Source organism: Podarcis liolepis (genome assembly GCF_965112155.1).
Source record: "Podarcis liolepis genome assembly, chromosome: 4".
Lineage (NCBI taxonomy): Eukaryota > Metazoa > Chordata > Lepidosauria > Squamata > Lacertidae > Podarcis > Podarcis liolepis.
Genome location: NC_139558.1, coordinates 85,419,216 through 85,437,064, shown reverse-complemented (window position 1 = coordinate 85,437,064; position 17,849 = coordinate 85,419,216). Strand labels below are relative to the sequence as shown.

At 43.5% G+C, this 17,849-nt stretch overlaps 2 protein-coding genes across 5 annotated transcripts in view; one reads left to right on the top strand and one right to left on the bottom strand.

The window, feature by feature from the left end:
• Positions 1 to 69: 69 nt before the first annotated feature.
• On the bottom strand, positions 70 to 11,447 carry KBTBD3 (kelch repeat and BTB domain containing 3). 3 transcript variants are annotated; one of them, XM_083499654.1, is made up of 3 exons: positions 11,301 to 11,447; positions 6,695 to 6,942; positions 70 to 5,246 (listed from the first exon to the last, which is right to left on the bottom strand). In XM_083499654.1, exons 2-3 carry the CDS (start codon positions 6,916 to 6,918, stop codon positions 3,641 to 3,643), a joined length of 1,830 nt encoding a protein of 609 aa, XP_083355780.1. In that variant the 5' UTR covers positions 6,919 to 6,942; positions 11,301 to 11,447; the 3' UTR covers positions 70 to 3,640. The 3 variants fall into 3 exon arrangements, with proteins under 3 accessions (XP_083355780.1, XP_083355781.1, XP_083355782.1); XM_083499655.1 differs by lacking the exon at positions 11,301 to 11,447 and adding an exon at positions 8,457 to 8,588; XM_083499656.1 differs by lacking the exon at positions 11,301 to 11,447 and adding an exon at positions 8,060 to 8,460.
• Positions 11,448 to 11,744: 297 nt separating this feature from the next.
• Positions 11,745 to 17,849, top strand: part of AASDHPPT (aminoadipate-semialdehyde dehydrogenase-phosphopantetheinyl transferase) — a 29,373-nt gene continuing 23,268 nt past the window's right edge. Inside the window, exons 1-2 of one of the 2 annotated variants that reach the window (XM_083499852.1) lie at positions 11,745 to 12,143; positions 16,337 to 16,562. In XM_083499852.1, coding sequence (XP_083355978.1) covers positions 11,760 to 12,143; positions 16,337 to 16,562 — 610 coding nt within the window. In that variant the 5' untranslated portion in view covers positions 11,745 to 11,759. Of the gene's footprint in view, positions 12,144 to 12,220; positions 13,004 to 16,336; positions 16,563 to 17,849 lie in introns of those variants that run through there. The other variant, XM_083499853.1, reaches the window with a different exon arrangement.

Sequence of the window (17,849 nt, the reverse complement as noted above, 5' to 3'; positions counted from 1 at the left end):
AAAATGCTAAATTTAGGTATTTGGAGGTGGTTCTTCATTGTGAGATGAAGCAGAAGCTTAACATGCTAGTTCAACTGCTCATTGTTTTTATTATGCAGATTAATGAACATTCCAGCACTCACACAGGTACAGACATATTTCTGTCACTTCTGGTGGCTTGTAGCACAGTTACAAATACTTTAAAGATCCTTCTGCATATCAGTGGCTAACCAGGGACGCCACTTCCTTCAGGGATTTTGGGGATAATTACAAATGACCAAGAACACTCCTGTGTCAAAATAAAGCCTTCCCCCATACCTTCCTGCCTCAAAATGGCAGGTGCCCAGGATCCCCCAGAAAGTAATGAAGCTAAAGTGAACCCCAGTGAAACCTGTGGGGCCATTTCCTCTGGCAAAATGTGAAGGCAACTGTGATTCACATGATCCAGTAGGAAGCTCCAAGAGGAGGAGCAGAATCCAATGTGGCAGCAGGAAATTGCAGAAAGTTCAACAATTTTGCTCTGGACCCTAGAAACACTCTCACCCAACCTCAAAAACTGGGTGGAGTAAAAGTATCTCAGATGTAGAAGACTCAGAGCAGCAGCAGAAAGAGGTAGCAGCTAGTACTCTGGGAGCAGGGAGGAGTGCTTAGCAACATGTAGTGCTCAACTCTCAGGTGTGGTGGCCATTCTCTACCACTGATCAGTAGTGTTCAAGGAGGAGCAACAGGCACCGTTGCAGCAGGTGAGCTAGCTGGAAGGGACTGATCCTTAGCCTTCGTCTTCAGCGTGATAATACATGTCCCAAATTGAGGGGGTGGGCTGATGGGGACCCCTCACTTCAGGTGTCACGAGGGAGAAGGATAACAGTCCCACCTCCTCCAAGGACTGTAGATGGGGAGCTGGAATGTGCCCGAGTGCAATAATTTTGTGTGTGACAGCTCTCCAAATCACTGAGCCCTGGGTCTGCGAAGGGACTATTTTTTTTTTTTCCCGGGTGTGGGGAATAGATTACAATTGCTAGGGTGCTTTGAGGAAAGCTATAATAGAACATGATTCAAACCACTTTGTGTAGATGTGCCCTTTCCCGTACTATGTGCTACAGCAAAATCTCTTACCTTGAATGTCAGTTATTTAGCAATCATCATTTTTTCTGCCTTATCTAACCCTTTCCCTCAGGGTAATACTAAAGTTTCCGTTAACATTTTTACAACAAGGAGAACTAGATTGGCTGTTCTGATTCCAATACCTTTATAGGTAGCAGACTTGGTCATAGGTGCCGTCTCGCACTGAAGATTGCTCCAGTGGACTTGGCAGAGGAGTGTAAAAGTGAAAATAAAAAACACAATGTATAAAAACAATGCATTACATTTTGACACTGACATTTGTGATACAGTAAATGCAAAATAATATCTATTGAACTAGTGACCAGTTAGCAATAGTTCAATCAATTAACTGACCACAGGAAGAAATTACATATATTAAATGTTCATTAGGCCATGCCATATTTTACCTTTACTGATAATACAATACCAGAATAATAGAACTGTTTTGGTGTGGTTACATTTTTAGTGCAAATAAATTCATATACGTTGGCATGCAACTTCTTTCTACATTATAATGTAGGCTGGGATCCGAAGAACTGCAACACTAGTTTCTCATGTCCAGCATACCCTAGTGACTGTGTTTCTTGAACAATACATCTCCCCATGGCGTACAGCAAATTACTTTTGAAACTTGAGTGGAGAGGACTTTCTAAAGCAGTTTGATATGTCATGAAGATCTTGATCTTCAAAGGTTGGAGGGAAGTAAAAATTCCACTAGACTTGCCCAAGTTCTTGGGCATGTCTAAAATACCTCTTTGGATCCCAGCCACTATCAGGTAAGACTACAAGATAATATGTACTCCTTAAAAGTGCATTTGTACAATTAATATTTTGGCCTCCAGTTTGTGTTTTGTGGTCTAGTTTTTGCAAGATGTTAAGCAAACACATCTTACAAAATGTTTACTCAGGAGTTAAGCCCCACTGAGCATGCATAGAAATGCAGCCTTAGAAAACTAGCTATATCCTTCTCTTATATCTAATGTATTCTAAGTACATGAGATGGATGACAGAAGTAGGTATGTGCAACTGGCATGCCCTTAATCAGCTTTATACAGATCATCAATCCAGTTACAATTTAAGGAAGAATGAGGAAATGCAAAATTAGGATCCAGTCATGAAAGATACTGCCTCAAAAATACAAGCTGTGCAGTATAATCCTTAACAGGTTCACTCTGGAGTAAATCTCACTGAATTCAAATGCACCTACTCCCAAGTAAATTTACACAGGAAATGAAACTTATTTTTAAATAAATATAAACTTTGGCCACCTTCCCCAATCTGGTGTCCTCCAGAGATTTTGGGATCCAAACTCCCATCATCCCTAGTCAGCATGGGCAATGATCAGGGATGATGTGAGCTGTAGTCTAAAAAGATATGGAGTTGGGGACATACAATTACACGGATCTAATATAACCCCTCTATGATTTTACATCAGACTGACGAGATATAACCTGATGCAATAAGCACAAGTAAAACATTCCTATATTGTTTTGGACAAAGGAAATAAAAACTTTGCTGCACACTTGCTACCATAAGCATAAAGGTACTTTCTTGTGCTGTGTCTGTTACCTATGGCTATCATAAAGAGAAAAGCACAGCCAACAGCATTGAAATGACAGACCAACTTAGGACCTATTAGTAACATCAACAAGCTACACTACTTGAGATACTGCATACTCAACTGAATCCACTACTATCTTTACTTAAGCCATTTTAGTCTATCAGTGAGTGCAGTTCTTTGCCTACTCAAGTCCTATGAGTTCAATGAACATACTCCCAGGTGAACAGTATTGCAGCCCAAGTTAATAAAAGTTGTTTGTGAAAATGATTATGTGCAATGTTCCTATCAAAATAGTTGACATTTTATTTAATATCTAATAAAGAAAAATAGCTTTAAAAATCCAGAATTGAGTAACGTACAGCAAGCCTACACATTTTTACTTAGAAGCCCACCCCACTGAGTTCAATGGGGTGTGCTCCCTGGTAAACAGTTAAGCTAACATCCAGAAATCAACTAAATTAAGCCTATTTTTACTTTACTACATATTATGGAAAACTTCAACTTTTAGCTCCATTTTTTTCTACAGGCAAAACTATTATTGATCCTGGTTACTCTTACTTTGGCCCTAAAAGTGCATTAATCTGAAAACTTGGGCCAGGATGTAAACTGCTACTTAGGCTCAACATAATTTTTGACATTTTTTTTTCTTTGACCAGTTGACCCCAAATCATACCATAAATTGCTTTTCAACATATTGTAGGGTTGACTGGGGGAAAGGGGAAAAAAACCTTCACATCATCTACATTACTTTTGAGTTCACAAAGCTTCTGATTCTAGCTGTGGTCAACCCCTTGGGGGGGGGGGACTGCTACTGAAATTTAAAAAGAGGTGTTTGAATATATCCAAACATTCAATCAAGCCCTGCTCCTTATTAAAATAAAAAGTGGCTGCAAACCATGTTAGCAGATTGGGCCTCTAATATATGGGGCTTTTTGGCAAATGAAAAGCAAACAAAACCATAAAACTTGTGCAGTTTCTTAGAACTGATATATTGGACTACACTTCTATTGCAAACAACCATGGGTCCCTATATTTATTAAACTTAATCACCTGACAATAGAACTCAGTTAGGGCTCTTGGCATGGGTGAAACCTCCTCCCATTCAGACCTACTGCTATGGTAGACTTGTACTTCATCAGTGATTTCATCAGGAGCATAATCTCCACCGAGGATGTAAATTTTATCTTCTATTCCAACTGCTCCTGCATTAAAACCAGCACATTCAAAAGACCCTTCCCCTTTCCAGACATATGTCTCTGGGCAAAAACTATAAACCTTGTAGGTGGAAAGGTCACAGATGTACAATGTGCAGTTCACTGGAACAGCTTTGATTAAGGTGGCGTGAAAGAACTGCCCAAATTCTGCTACCAGCTCAGACCACTGATCAGTTGCGGCATTATATTTAAAGAAACAATCAAGAGATGGGTTAAAGGCATCAGTAATTTCTACTTCAGAACCAAGCACATAAATTATATTCTGACATGCACTTGCTTCTGGATAATAGATACCTCTTGGTAAGGGACTCACAGATTTCCATTCCCCAGAGAGAGGACTGTATGCCTCCACATCCAAAAGACTTTTGATATCCTTAGATGCCCTCGTCTTCCCCCCTATTACAAACAGTTGATTTAGGGTCACAACAGATGCATGCATTGTCCTTGGCTTCTTCATGGCTGATACAGACGAGAAGCTGTCCTTCACCGGACAATAACACCAAGTTTGGTCAGTAGCATCATGATACGTTTCAGCAATATGAAGTCTAATTGTCCGGAAACAGTTCCCTACACATCCGCCAGTTATAAATAGCTTTTCACCATAACTAGATAAACTTGATCCTGGCAGATCTGTTATGTGCGTGTGCATCAATTCTTTCCATTGATCGGTTTTAATATTGTAACAAAACGTATGTCGATGTACTCCGTCTTCCTCAGTTTTGTGAACAAGTATGTACTGTTCTGTTGTTGAAGGGCGAGCGTCTGGAAACAAACCGCTAAAAGTTTGCACACTTTTAATTGCCTCATTGATTATTACCAAGCAACCAGCGCTTTCAAGTAGTTGTTCTTCGGAGTGCAATACTTCCTGCAGCGTCTCCTCAGATAACTGATGTAACCGTATTTTTTTCATCAAGTGGGGAAGATGCTTCTGTCTTGTTTCTAAGTTATGTTTTGTCCACCAAAGGGCAGCTTTCAACACAGATTCCTCATCTGGGACGTTGAGCTCATCTGCTTCTATACATTTTAGCAGTATCTCGAAATTCATTTCCAGAAAATCATTTGACTGGAGCAGCAAGGAAAAATGGCGCTGGGCATATTTGAGGGTATGGTCAAACAACTGAGTTGACCCATAACTTTCGGAAATGGATAATAGCTGCAAACAGTTGACAAGATCAATGTTCTTAATTAGAAAGTCACTGCAAGCTTTCGAAAGAGTGGAAACTTGAAGAAAGGATGAAAGCTGAAATAACATTTCTACGTTATCGTTTGTTATCTCTGTTCTTCCAGTGTAGGCATAATCAAGAAATGCCTTCACTGCCTTGGGTGATAAATTACTAATAGTAACACTCCCATCATCTCTTTCTTTCATGTTAACTTCAAACATGGCCCTGCAGTTAAAATACAGAAGATGAACACACAATAAATCATCACTGATATCTGTTCCATCTGAATATAATGTAGAACCAAAACCACACAGCTTGAGGTGAAGGGAACTATTCTCAATAAACGTATTTTGGACATTTTAGGTAAATTATTTGTAAAGTGAATAAATGCAAAACTAATGCAGTATAAAGCACATTTAAGAAGAAGCAGGGTTTTTCTATGAGGTTTCCATTACTTTTAAATAGTTCGGCACGATAAATTCAGGCATCATTCCAATCAAGGTATGATGAGTGTATATCTTAAAACACAAATTAGATCAGTTCCTAGAATAGGATCCAAACTACAGGCTTACCTAAGGCAAGTCCACTGGAATTTTTGGATTTGGGTTTTTTCTGTTAACAGCTACATCCACTCTCAGATTCAGATTGCTTAAACTCTTTAATTTCTTAAAAGCTCAGAGTGAGTAAAAGAGCATGATGTATTGCCACAGGATTTCTGTTTCTGTACATCCAATTAGCCAATGTGGATCCCACCTGATGCTGTTGGGCTATAACTTCCATCACCCTTGACCAAGAAGCCAATGAGAGTTGCAGTTCCAACAACATAAGGTGGGCACAAACCAAGGTTCAATGGAAATGCAGCTCACCCTCCTGGAAGATAAGGGATACCCAGGTTAACGGTGTTCTTGTTTTCATAAATATGTTGTAATTTCTATTATACCCAAAGTCTGGAATGTATTCCGGATGTATCAAGACCCGTTTTTGTTTCTGCTTCAGTATCTTGTACCTGTTTTCTGTGATTGTTCTGTTTTATGCTTGATTTTGTATTTTAATAAAATTAAAATTATTTGTATGTCTTCTCTGAGATCTTCAATACTAGACACTGTCAAACAGAGGATATGAGCCAAGCGATTTGATTTGAAATGCTATACTGAGTTGCATCATAGAGTAGCCAAACAACAACAAAAATACTCATAGAGAAACAGTTATTAAATATTCCTACAGATAAATTATTTTATTATTGATTAATGTAATCAATACATCCAGCAAAGGTGGTTTGCATACAGAAGTGGTATCTGTAGGTGCATGCCCTTCTGCATTGTGTTGAATTGGCTGCATATAGCTTTTAAGGCAGATGGTAATGCACATCTCCACCTGAAACCTACATAAAAGTTGTACACAGTGAATGGGTTGAAGTCATGCTATCTAACAAAAACAAATAATTTTAAAATGATTTCATAGCCATTTCATAGCTGACTGGATCTACTAATCTACTTTTGAAGTTCAACATAGGATGAGAATTACTTCTATGTTTTGAGTAGGGGGGTTGTGAATTGAATAGAAGAATTGAATAGATGAATGTAACAGTGATTTATATATATCTCCATGTTTATATCCATATATATCCATATCTATATCTATGCACACAAGAACTACATCAAAAATAGGCTTACCTGAAAAAGTCACTACATGCTGCCAATACGCAACGGTGACATGGGATCACTTCATCTTTCACAAGTATTTTGAAGTCAAAAAAGTTGTTTTGATCTCTGAAGCTTTGCAGTACATTTAAGATTTGTTGGCCATGGCCTTCAGCCACCAAGGAGCTGGCTTTCTGCTCACAAGATGAAATTCCATTGCAAGTTGGGGTGCTAATGAAATCATATTGGTTGTCCATGGTTTCTGCACTCTATTCTTATTGCTGAAGGAGATAATATAAAAGTTAGACACACACAACAAAATTACTGACCACAAATGACTTCATAGGTATGGTATGCTAGATGTGGTGATGCAAGGAATCTTTATCCACATTGGGAAAGGTGTATAAATATTTTAAATAATAAAAATAGCTAGAAATGCCATCCAAATAATACATCACAGGTCGGAATCTCATTGGTAACTTGCCTCCGGGTACACTTTCAAAGCAAGTGATGAAGAAATCCATGCACAGAATGATAATTGTATGCTGGTTTGCAGTGAATATATTTCACTGTAACCACCATAAGTTCCTAAGGCTTAAATGTTTTAAGTGACTTTGTTACTAAAAAAATAAAAATAATCTGTGGTATGAACTGTAACTATTACTGCATTGCTTTATTTGTTTTTTTGAGGGAAAAGAAGGTCCCAAAGAATTATACCCAAACCTTGCTACATAATCAACTGATTCTAACAGTGGTACCCCGCAAGACGAACGCCTCGGAAGACGAAAAACCCGCTAGACGAAGGAGTATTTCGTTTTCTTAGCCGCTTCGCAAGACGCATTTCCCTATGGGCTTGCTTCGCAAAACGAAGCTTGCCCCGCAAGCTCCGGGGATAGCGGGGAAGCGCAGCCCCGCAATCTCCGGGGACCCCTTTTGAACCAAGGGGCGGCAACGGGGAGAAGCAATCTTCTCCCCTCCGCCCCTTGCTTCAAAAGAGGGGACAGAGGGGAAGGCGCGCGCACCTTCCCCTCTCTCCCCGGACCCCTTTTGAACCAAGGGGCGGCAACGGGGAGAAGCGATTCTCCCCGCTGCCCCTTCCCTTGCTTTTAAAACAGGTCCGGAGATTGCGGGGCAGGCAACGGGGAGAAGCAATCTTCTCCCCGCCGCCCCTTGCTTTAAACAGGTCCGGGGACAGAGGGGAAGGCGCGCGGCCCTTCCCCTCTGTCCCTGGACGGTCTCCATAGGAACGCATTGATTGATTTTCAATGCATTCCTATGGGAAACCGTGCTTCGCAAGACGAAAAACTCACAAGAAGAAAAAACTTGCGGAACGAATTAATTTCGTCTTGCGAGGCACCACTGTATATCCGAACAGCTAGAGTTTGCCTACTTTCTTACTTGTTTGTGTTTTGCTGGTCAATGGTAGCCATTTTGGGCAGAAACCATGGGGGTAAGGAGAGAGATCGGACAAATCAGTTTTTCCTCTTTGGCTTTTGCTGATTGGCTGCAGCCGTTTCAGGCAAAAAGCATGGAAAGAGAAAACCTGGATTAGAAATGTTCCCACAGGAAATGATGGAAATAATCGATTCGCTATGCAAACTTGTTACTCTGAGTAAAGGTTGAATGCCATCCTAACAAATGTATTATGATACAAGCTTTCATGGAACATACAGTATGATCACATCTTAAACGGGGTTGCATTCTGGGGATAGCATGTAAAGCCGGAATACCATATGGTCAACACAACCCTTTAAATACCAGGTAAATGGCCCATAAAAAGCACACCAGCATTTACCTGTGCACAATGACCGTGTTGCTTAGTCTTCCTCATCCTCTTCAGGGCTTGAGGTTGCTCCAGGAGATGATGGACCAGGCCTGAGCAACAGATTGCGAGTTACAGGCAAAGTGGTTGGCTCTGTTTCAGCTTCAGAAGTTGATTGTGTGGGCTCACTTGCTACCACTGCATTTTTTGTGGTGCTTGGCAACTGTCGCTGTTGTCTCTTGAGCTGTTCAAACATTTCTCGATACAGTCTCAAACTGTCTGTGATACCCTGTGTGATTTTGAGGCTTCGTTCCATAGAGGGGTCAAACTCAGCGATCAAATCATTCAGGTGTTTTGCTGTTTGGAAGACTTGAGCAAACTTATGCAGATTCCAACTTGCTGGCTCATCCTGTTCATCCTCCTCCTCCTCATCTTCTGTACTTGATCTTAGCAGTTCCTCCAGCTCTTCATCAGTCAACGTTCCTCCATGGCCATCAATTAACTCTTCAACTTCTTCCTCAGTGAGGTCAACAAAGCCATCACCACCCACTTGTCTGGCCATCTGGACACTATGTTCCACTTCATTGTCAATGGTTGGGAAACCCTTAAAATCACCCACACATTCTTTCCACAACTTGCGCCAGCATGCATTCACCGATTCAGGCTTGATTGCATCTACTGCTTGCTTAATGTAAGTGATGCAACTGGCCATGTTAAAGGACTTCCAGCACTCAATGGCATCAAGGTTGGGATCAGTATCCATAGCGTTACGTATCCATGAGAAGGTTAGCTTTGTGTAAGTTGCCTTGAAGCACCGAATCACACCTTGGTCAAGAGGTTGGATGATGGAGGCCGTGTTGGGCGGGAGAAAGACAACTTCAACATCATTATGTGCAAAGCAGAGTGCCTCAGGGTGACCAGGAGCATTGTCCACAATCAGCAACACCTTAAAGTCCAGTTGTTTCTCTTCAAGGTACCGCTTAACTTCCGGAACAAAGCAATTGTGGAACCAATCTAGAAACGTTGCTGCAGTTACCCAAGCCTTTTTATTGGGTTGCCAAAACACAGGCAGGAGATTTTTGTTCTTGCCTTTCAGGGCACGGGGGACTGCAGACCTGTACTGCAAGCCTGGCTTTATTAAGTGCCCAGCTGCACTACCACAGAGCAACACAGTCACACGGTCGTTAGCTGCTTTGAAGCCAGGGGCTTGTTTTTCTGATTTGGAGATGTGCGTCCGCTCAGGCATTTTTTTCCAGAACAGCCCCGTCTCAACAGCATTAAAAACTTGCTCAGGAAGGTATCCCTTTTCATCTAACAGTTCTTTTAATTGCTTGGGGTAGGCTTTTGCTGCCTCTTTGTCTGCAGATGCCGACACTTCACCAGTTGCGTGCACATTTTTCAGTTTGAAGCGCTTCCTAAAACTAGTAAGCCAACCGTGGCTGGCTTTGAATTCCTTCACAGGCTGCCCATCCTCGGCAAAAGGCTTGAAGAGTGCATAGAGGCTGAGAGCCTTTTGCCGTAACATCACACCATCAGTAGGCACGCGTTTGCGGCTCATGTCTTCAAGCCACAGGTTTAATGCCTTCTCAGTCTTTGCTAAAGCCTTGTCGTGCACCTGGCTTGTCACCTGAGCAGGTATTGGAGCACTTGCTGCCACAATGTCACAGATTTCTCTCTCTCGAACCTTGATAGCATGGACGCTCGATTCACTGTAGCCATATTTGCGTGCCACACTAGAGACCGACATGCCATCTCTCAAGCAGTCCAGCACCGCTACTTTTTCTTGCCGTGTTGGAACCAATCGTTGTTTCTTGTGTTGCACGCCAGCAGAGGGCGCTGGCTTGCGTTTCTTAATCACCAAGGCTACTCTCAATCGCCAACTGCACCTCCACACGTTCTCCAACGCTGCTCGCACTGACTCCACCTCAGCACCCTTTCCTAAGCTGTACAATGATGGGTGGGATGTCGATGAGGTTTTTTTCCCTCTCCCCACCCACGCCACACACACAGATTTGGAAATTGCCTATGTTAAATGTGAATAAGCCATGATCGTACTGCAACTCACTTCATCAGATATATAAAGTACTGTCCTCATTTACAGATGCATGTGTATGTACTGGATCGGTCGTGGGTGGGTGTGATTGTAAAAGTTGAGGAGAACATGCAGAGTCACTTAGGCCAAAAGGAAGTGCAGCAAATTAATTAACAGCGGTAATGCAGAGCATGCTTGACGACACAAACACCTTGGCATCGGTAAGCCACTTAGGAGCAAAGGAAGCTGCAGGCCACGGTTACATCTAGCTTGCTAGAACGAGCAACAGCTCTCCAGGGTTTCAGCCAGAGGACATTCCAAGCCCTACCTGGAGATGCTGGGGACTGAACCCACAACCTTCCGAATGCAAAGCAGAAAATCTATCACTGAGCTACAGCCTTTCCTCTTCCACGTATAAGGGGGGGGGGGGAATCCACTATCATTGAAACTCTCTGCTGCTTTTCCTGCAAAAGGCCAACAAAACTACCCTTCGGGAAACAGCAGCACTTATTCCTAGCATCATTCAGCTTGAATATCATCCCCTTACTGTCTATAGAAGCCCCGCCTTCGCAGCTGGGAGGAACGTCTGGAAACAACTAAGGGCACACGCTACGTAACAGCTTCAGTGGCTGTTCTGCGCATGCCCCGCACGCATGCTCATCACCAGAGATGCCAATCTAAAACACGGCCTGTTCTATAGTGCTTTCCCTTTTACCTCAGACAACCCTCAGACAACTGCCAGGCTGGCGAGTTTAACACCCCTAGTTAGGAACGCGCCGCCTATAACCCAGCGGAGGCCTTCCATTCCGTGGTTTCCCCCTCGGTGCGTGCCGCTAACTACCCACCTGCATCCAGCGCAGCCACTCCGAGACCATCCGCGACGCCCGACATCTGCAAAAGCCGACGCTGTCCTCCCATTGGCTCTTCCTGCTGCCCATCGATCGCGTCCTGTGTTGTGAGTGGCGCAAGTCTGTGTCGCTAAAAAAGCGCCAAAGCCCGCCTCCTCGTAACAGCCGGTGCCGCCGGCGTTGTCAAGAGCGGGGACCGCCCCCCGCTCCCAAGAGTCCTGAGCTCGATGAAAACAAAAAGACACTTCAGGTTATCAATTGAAAGTGAGCGTCGGGGAGTGGGGAAGCAATGTAAATAATATAGGACAGGGCTCTATAAGGTATATGGAAATACAGATTCTCCCCCCGCTTCGCCCCGTATTCTATGCAATGCTGTTGCCTCGCATGTGGCTGCTGTAAAGCAGAACTCAGAATGAGCACCGCGCGCAACCTTCTTTTTTTTCTTGTTATACCTCTATGTACTCTCCGGAGGGAGATGGTGATTGGTCTGCCGTGTTTTGCATTTGGCTCCCGATTGGCTGCTGCGTTTCCTCTCCCTCTCTAACTTCCGCGAGTCCCTCCCTCCCTCCTCTTTTTCGAACCTTCAGCAAAGCAGAGGAGAGAGTGAGCCACGGGCACTGCGGAGCTTGCACTTTATTGCTCCTTTTCCCCTCAACTTTTGCTTCTGCAGTTCTGCAGCGCGGAGTGCTTCGCCTGATTACTCGGAAGCAAGCCCTGTTGAGTCCAGCGGGGCTTCCTGCAGCCTTGGAGTCTTCTGGCTTAAAAAGTTTTGGGTGCAATCCTAAACTGCGCCTATACTCTGAAGGAAGCCCCGTTGAATTCAGTGAGGCTTACTCCCAGGTAAGTGGGGTTAAGAATTGCAGCCATAGGCATCTCTACGCCCAGTGCCCAGCACTTCGGATGTTCGAGTTCAGCAGCAGCGCTATTTCTCCCCAGGAGAGCAACGCATTCTCCCCTCTCCTTAAAAAAACAACAACCTGCCTCGATTGCCAGCAAAAGAAGGGAAACAAGTTGTCTATTCGTGTACATTTTGGCACATTGTCACCTGCAATCTCTTTAAGTAATGCCAATAGGAGCAGGTTATGAAAACTGCAAGGGGTCCACTTGAAATCCAGTCCTTGAGAGAAGGCTTTTGGGATGCATTTGCATTTAAATCCTTTATTCCCTTTCCTCAGTATAGTAGTTCCTAATCCTAAACACACCTGATTGGAGGTAAGCCCCACTAAATTGAATGGGGCTTACAGAATTGAGTCTGGGCAGAGGAGGTGTTTGTTTACGCTGGAGTAAAGACAGAGCATCATTCTATTTATATGATTCTGATCCTGCGCCTTCCTTCAATGACCTCACATGGAGAGGGGCTTAATCCATTTTGCACTCACAACTGCCCTGCGAGAGACTGAAAGATGGTCATTCACGCAACTTGAGTGGGGATTTGAACCAAGAACTCGCTGGCCCAAGAGTTCTGTCAGCCTCCCATTTCTCTCCCCTCTCTGCTACGTGCTGACGTTTTAAAACATATGTTCCGGTGTGCTGTGGCTTCCTTGGACCGTCTTGCTATGGAGAGAGTACGTTGGGCCTTTTCCTATGGCACCTGGGTCCCTCGCCGTGAGGATTGGTTGCTGTCCATGTGCCTCATACAGCCTGAAGAGAGGGAGCGCATCGAACAGTTTGTCTTCCGTCGTGATGCCAAGGCTGCAGTGGTATATACATATATTTATGCTCTTATTTTAAGATATACTTCGCTGAGATGAATATCTCTTATCTCTTAGTTGTTATTTTAGCATAAAGGTGGTGCTTCTAGACAAAGACTTTTGCAAGTGAGAGATGCATTGAACCAACAGAGTGCCCAGTCTCCTATGTTGATAACTGCTGTAATAATAATAATAATAATAATAATAATAATAATAATAATAATAATAGTTTATTATTTATACCCCACCCATCTGGCTCAGTTTCCCCAGCCACTCTGGGCAGCTTCCAATTGAGTGTTAAAACAATACAGCATTAAATAGTAAAAACTTCCCTAAACAGGGCTGCCTTCAGATGTCTTTTAAAGATAAGATAGCTGCTTATTTCCTTCACATCTGAAGGGAGGGTGTTCCACAGGGCGGGCGCCACTACCAAGAAGGCCCTGTCTGGTTCCCTGTGACCTCACTTCTCGCAACGAGGGAACCGCCAGAAGGCCCTCAGCGCTGGATCTCAGTGCCAAACTGCCCCATCAGCATAGCGTTGGCTCCAGGGTATTGGGCGTTTGGGCCTTCATTGAGTTTCCTTAAATGGAGGGTTCTTTTAGCCTGCTTTTGATCTTGAATACTTGCAAAATGAAAATGACAGGGTGGTGGGTCCTCTGTTGTCTATTGCCACTCTCTAGAGCAGGGGTTGGGAACTGTTTTCAGCCCCAAGGCCCACATTCCCTTATAGGCAGCTTTCAGTTGTGGTCAGGGCCAGAAGCAGATGCTGGCAGAGCAAAGAATGCTTAATTTTGCTTTCGCACATAAAAGAGATCATAGAGTTGGAAGGGACCATCTAGTCCAAGCCTTTGCAATGCAGGAATTTTTTGCCCCACGTGGGGCTGGAACCCACAACCCTGAGATGGAGTCTCATGCTCTACTGACTGAGCTATCCAGTTTGCTAGTTTCTACAAAAACTGAAACACTCCTCTCTGTATCCTCCATCCAGACAAGCAGGAGCGAATATCAGAGTTCAAGGATGCATTCCAGCCTGGCAAAAATACTCAAGGAGGGTACGAAGCAAGCCCAGTGAGGGCTTTGGCCTGTGGTGTGGCCTGGAGAGCATTCTGAGGGCCAGATAGATCTCTGGAGGGCCACATTCAGCCCTTAAACTTAAGTTTCTCTAGCCCTGTCCCAGTGGCCAACCCCCACTTGGCTATATCAAAAGGATGCAAAAGAGACTAACCATCTCTTTCCATTGTCATTTTTATTTTTAAAATTAAATTTGATGGCCGATTTATCTTGCCCAGGGGCAGCACAAAGCGACTTACAACCCACCGACCAAACAGACGGGCAAACCCTCCCACAAAGGTATATTAAAATCAAGTGGAAATAGAAATACATTAAAAACACCCCACCCACTTCTGAAAGGCCACACCAATCCTTTTTTTCTTTTTCCTTTCTCCTGTGATGAGGCTGCATTTTAATATTTTATTTTTTCAATATTTTAATGTTGTATTTTAATCTTGTTTTTAAGTTGTATTCATTCAGCTCATTTTTATTATTGCTTGTTAGCCGCCCTGAGCCCAGCCTTGGCTGTAGAGGGCAGGGTATAAATAAAAATAATTATTATTATTATTATTATTATTATTATTATTATTATTATTATTTAAAGGCCAAAGGCCTGGTTATAAGGGTAATTTTTTGCGTAGAGATATATAATATATCATCTTGGCTGGGACCAGCTGTCATTTAGCTCCTCCTCCCAGAACTTCCCCTACAATGGTAATGTCTCCTGGTCATTTTATAACTTTATTATGTAACAGAATAAAAGAGTTGAAAGGAGGAGGAGGAGACGTAGATGCCAGGGCTTTTCGGTGGCATCCATGCATGCTCTGCAATGTCTAGTTCCAGCCGAGGTTTTAAAATAAATGAAATGTAAATCGGCTTGAGTCACTGCAGAACTGTGTGGTATGACCCATTCTAATCAGCTCTGTAGGCAGATGTGAAAATGGGATTTCTGTTTGCTGCTTATATTATCTCCTGTGCTATAGGTGGTGCTGGTGCTCAGCGGATAATATATGAGTGCAATCTTTCTAATACTTTTTTTAAATCATAAAAATAAGCTCTGGGAGGGGTGTGTGGAGTGCAAACTCACTGCTAAATCATAGAGAGCAATGCCTATGAGTTCCTCATTAAATGCATCATTCGAAAATGTAATAAAAGTGAACCGTTTCCTGACAAACTAAGGACCAGCCATTGGTTTCTCCTGTTCATGTGTATAGGCAGTAAGTTCCATCATTGCTACCGTTCTATTTCAGTGTATTAATTAGAGTAGCTTCCCCAACCTGGTTCCCTCCAGATATTTTCATCATTCCCTGTCAGCATGGCTGTGGGAGTTGCAGTCCAAAGCATATGGGGGCTGGGTTGGAAGGTATAGGACGGATGAGAGGGACATGGGTTTAAGCTAAGCCTACCTCTCAGGGTTGCTGTGAGTATAAAGTAGGACAGCCCCTGTTTCCGTCTTTCTTGCAGGAAGAGTGGAATACACACACACACACACACACACACACACACACACACACACACAGTGGTACCTCGGGTTACATACGCTTCAGGTTACAGATGCTTCAGGTTACAGACTCCGCTAACCCAGAAATATTACCTTGGGTTAAGAACTTTGCTTCAGGATGAGAACAGAAATCGTGCTCCGGCGGCTCAGCAGCAGCAGGAGGCCCCATCAGCTAAAGTGGTGCTTCAGGTTAAGAACAGTTTCAGGTTAAGAACGGACCTCCGGGGTTTCTGTTCTTCTCCTGAAGTAAAGTTCTTAACCTGAGGTAATATTTCTGGGTTAGCGGAGTCCGTAACCTGAAGCGTCTGTAACCCGAGGTACCACTGTGTGTGTGGGATGGGTGTGGGTGTGTGTATATATATATATATAAAAGTAGCTGTAATATTTGACCCAACTTGTAGTAGTAGTAGTAGTAGTAGTAGTAATAAAATTTTATTTATATCCCGCCCTCCCCAGCCGAAGCTGGGCTCAGAGCGGCTAACAACAGTAAAAATAACACAGTTTGCATAAAATCACAATCAATTAATTGAAATACATTCTAAAATCAATTCATTCTAAAATCAATTCAGAATCAAATTAATGGCAACCATTGGGCTACAGTTCTATGAGGATTACCAAAGGTGTGTTTTAATTCTGTTTTTAAAAGAATATAAAGCATAGCTGTGCTCTGTAATGAACTGTCAAATCATTTTTGAAGGCAAATTGTATCTTAATATATTCCCCCCTTTCCCCTCCCCCCTTTACATAGAACAGTTACTTTCTGTGCATTATTTGTTCATTTTGCCTCATAGGCTGGCCGGCTGCTGATAAGAAAATTAATTGCAGAGAAGCTGAAGATTCCTTGGAATGAAATAAAGTTACAAAGGACTTCAAAAGGCAAACCTGTCCTTGCAAATGACTTAAGCAGTGCCCATTCCAGCTTCAGCTTTAATGTCTCCCATCAAGGGAATTATGCTGTTCTTGCTGCCGAGCCTGACTGTCAAGCTGGCATTGATGTTACGAAGACGAGCATGCCAGGTAAGTGTACTATAGTCACTCTTTAAAAAAATAATTAATAATCTACAGTGTCCTAGGACAGGAAAGAGAAGCCACTTTGCTCATTTATTGCAATATACGCTGTAGAGGGATTTTTGAGGTGCCAGCAATTGGCTGAGCTTTCCTTCGTTCACAGTCTCTGACTGCCATTGGCTGAATTGTTCCAATCTTAGAAATTCAGGAATAATAATAATTTATATTTGCACCCCGCCCATCTGGCTGCATTTCCCCAGCTACTCTGGGCGGCTTCCACAAAGACCAAAAATACACTAAGATGTCACACATTAAGAACTTCCCTGAACAGGGCTGCCTTCAGATGTCTTCTGAATGTCAGGTAACTGTTTATCTCTTTGACATCCGATGGGAGGGCGTTCCACAGGGCGGGGGCCACTACCGAGAAGGCCCTCTGCCTAGTTCCCTGTAGCTTTGCTTCTCGCAGTGAGGGAACCACCAGAAGGCGCTTGGCGCTGGACCTCAGCGTCCGGGCAGAATGATGGGGGTGGAGACGCTCCTTCAGGTATACTGGGCCAAGGCCATTTAGGGCTTTAAAGGTCAACACCAGCACTTTGAATTGTGCTTGGAAACATACTGGGAGCCAATGTAGGTCTTTCAAGACTGTTATGTGGTCTTGACGGCCGCCCCCAGTCACCAGTCTAGCTGCCACATTCTGGATTAATTATAATTTCTGGGTCTCCTTCAAATGTAGCCCCACATAGAGTGCATTGCAGTAGTCCAAGCGGGAGATAACCAGAGCATGCACCACTCTGGTGAGACAGTCGGAGGGCAGGTAGGGTCTCAGCCTGCATACTAGGTGGAGCTGGTAGACAGCTGCCCCGGATACAGAATTGACCTGTGCCTCCATGGACAGCTGTGAGTCCAAAATGACTCCCAGGCTGCGCACCTGGTCCTTCAGGGGCACAGTTACCCCATTCAGATCCAGGGAGTCCTCCACACCCGCCCGCTTCCTATCCTCCCAAAACAGTACTTCTGTTCAACCTCAATCCATTAGCCTTGGTATAAGGAAGCTGCCTTATACTAAGCCAGACCATCAATTCATCTGGCTCAACATTGCCCACAACACTGTGTGGCAATTGCTGTCCAAGGTTTCAGGAGGGAATCTTACCCAAGGAGATGCCAATGAGACCTTTGGCATGTTTCTAATTTTGTTTGACATGTTTTTATTGAATGTATGCGTGTACGTATTGTTACAGAAGTTGGGCGCCACCCTCAGTGGGTTCCAGGCGCTCACCCAGGTTTTGTGCTGCTTTG

What these genes read in the sequence shown, in the direction of transcription:
- KBTBD3 (XM_083499654.1), bottom strand. Translation starts at nt 6,918, where the DNA reads ATGGACAACCAATATGATTTCATTAGCACCCCAACTTGCAATGGAATT. An exon ending in GCATGTAGTGACTTTTTCAG is followed by an intron (nt 5,247 to 6,694) that starts GTAAGCCTATTT and finishes TTTTAACTGCAG; the next exon opens with GGCCATGTTTGAAGTTAACA.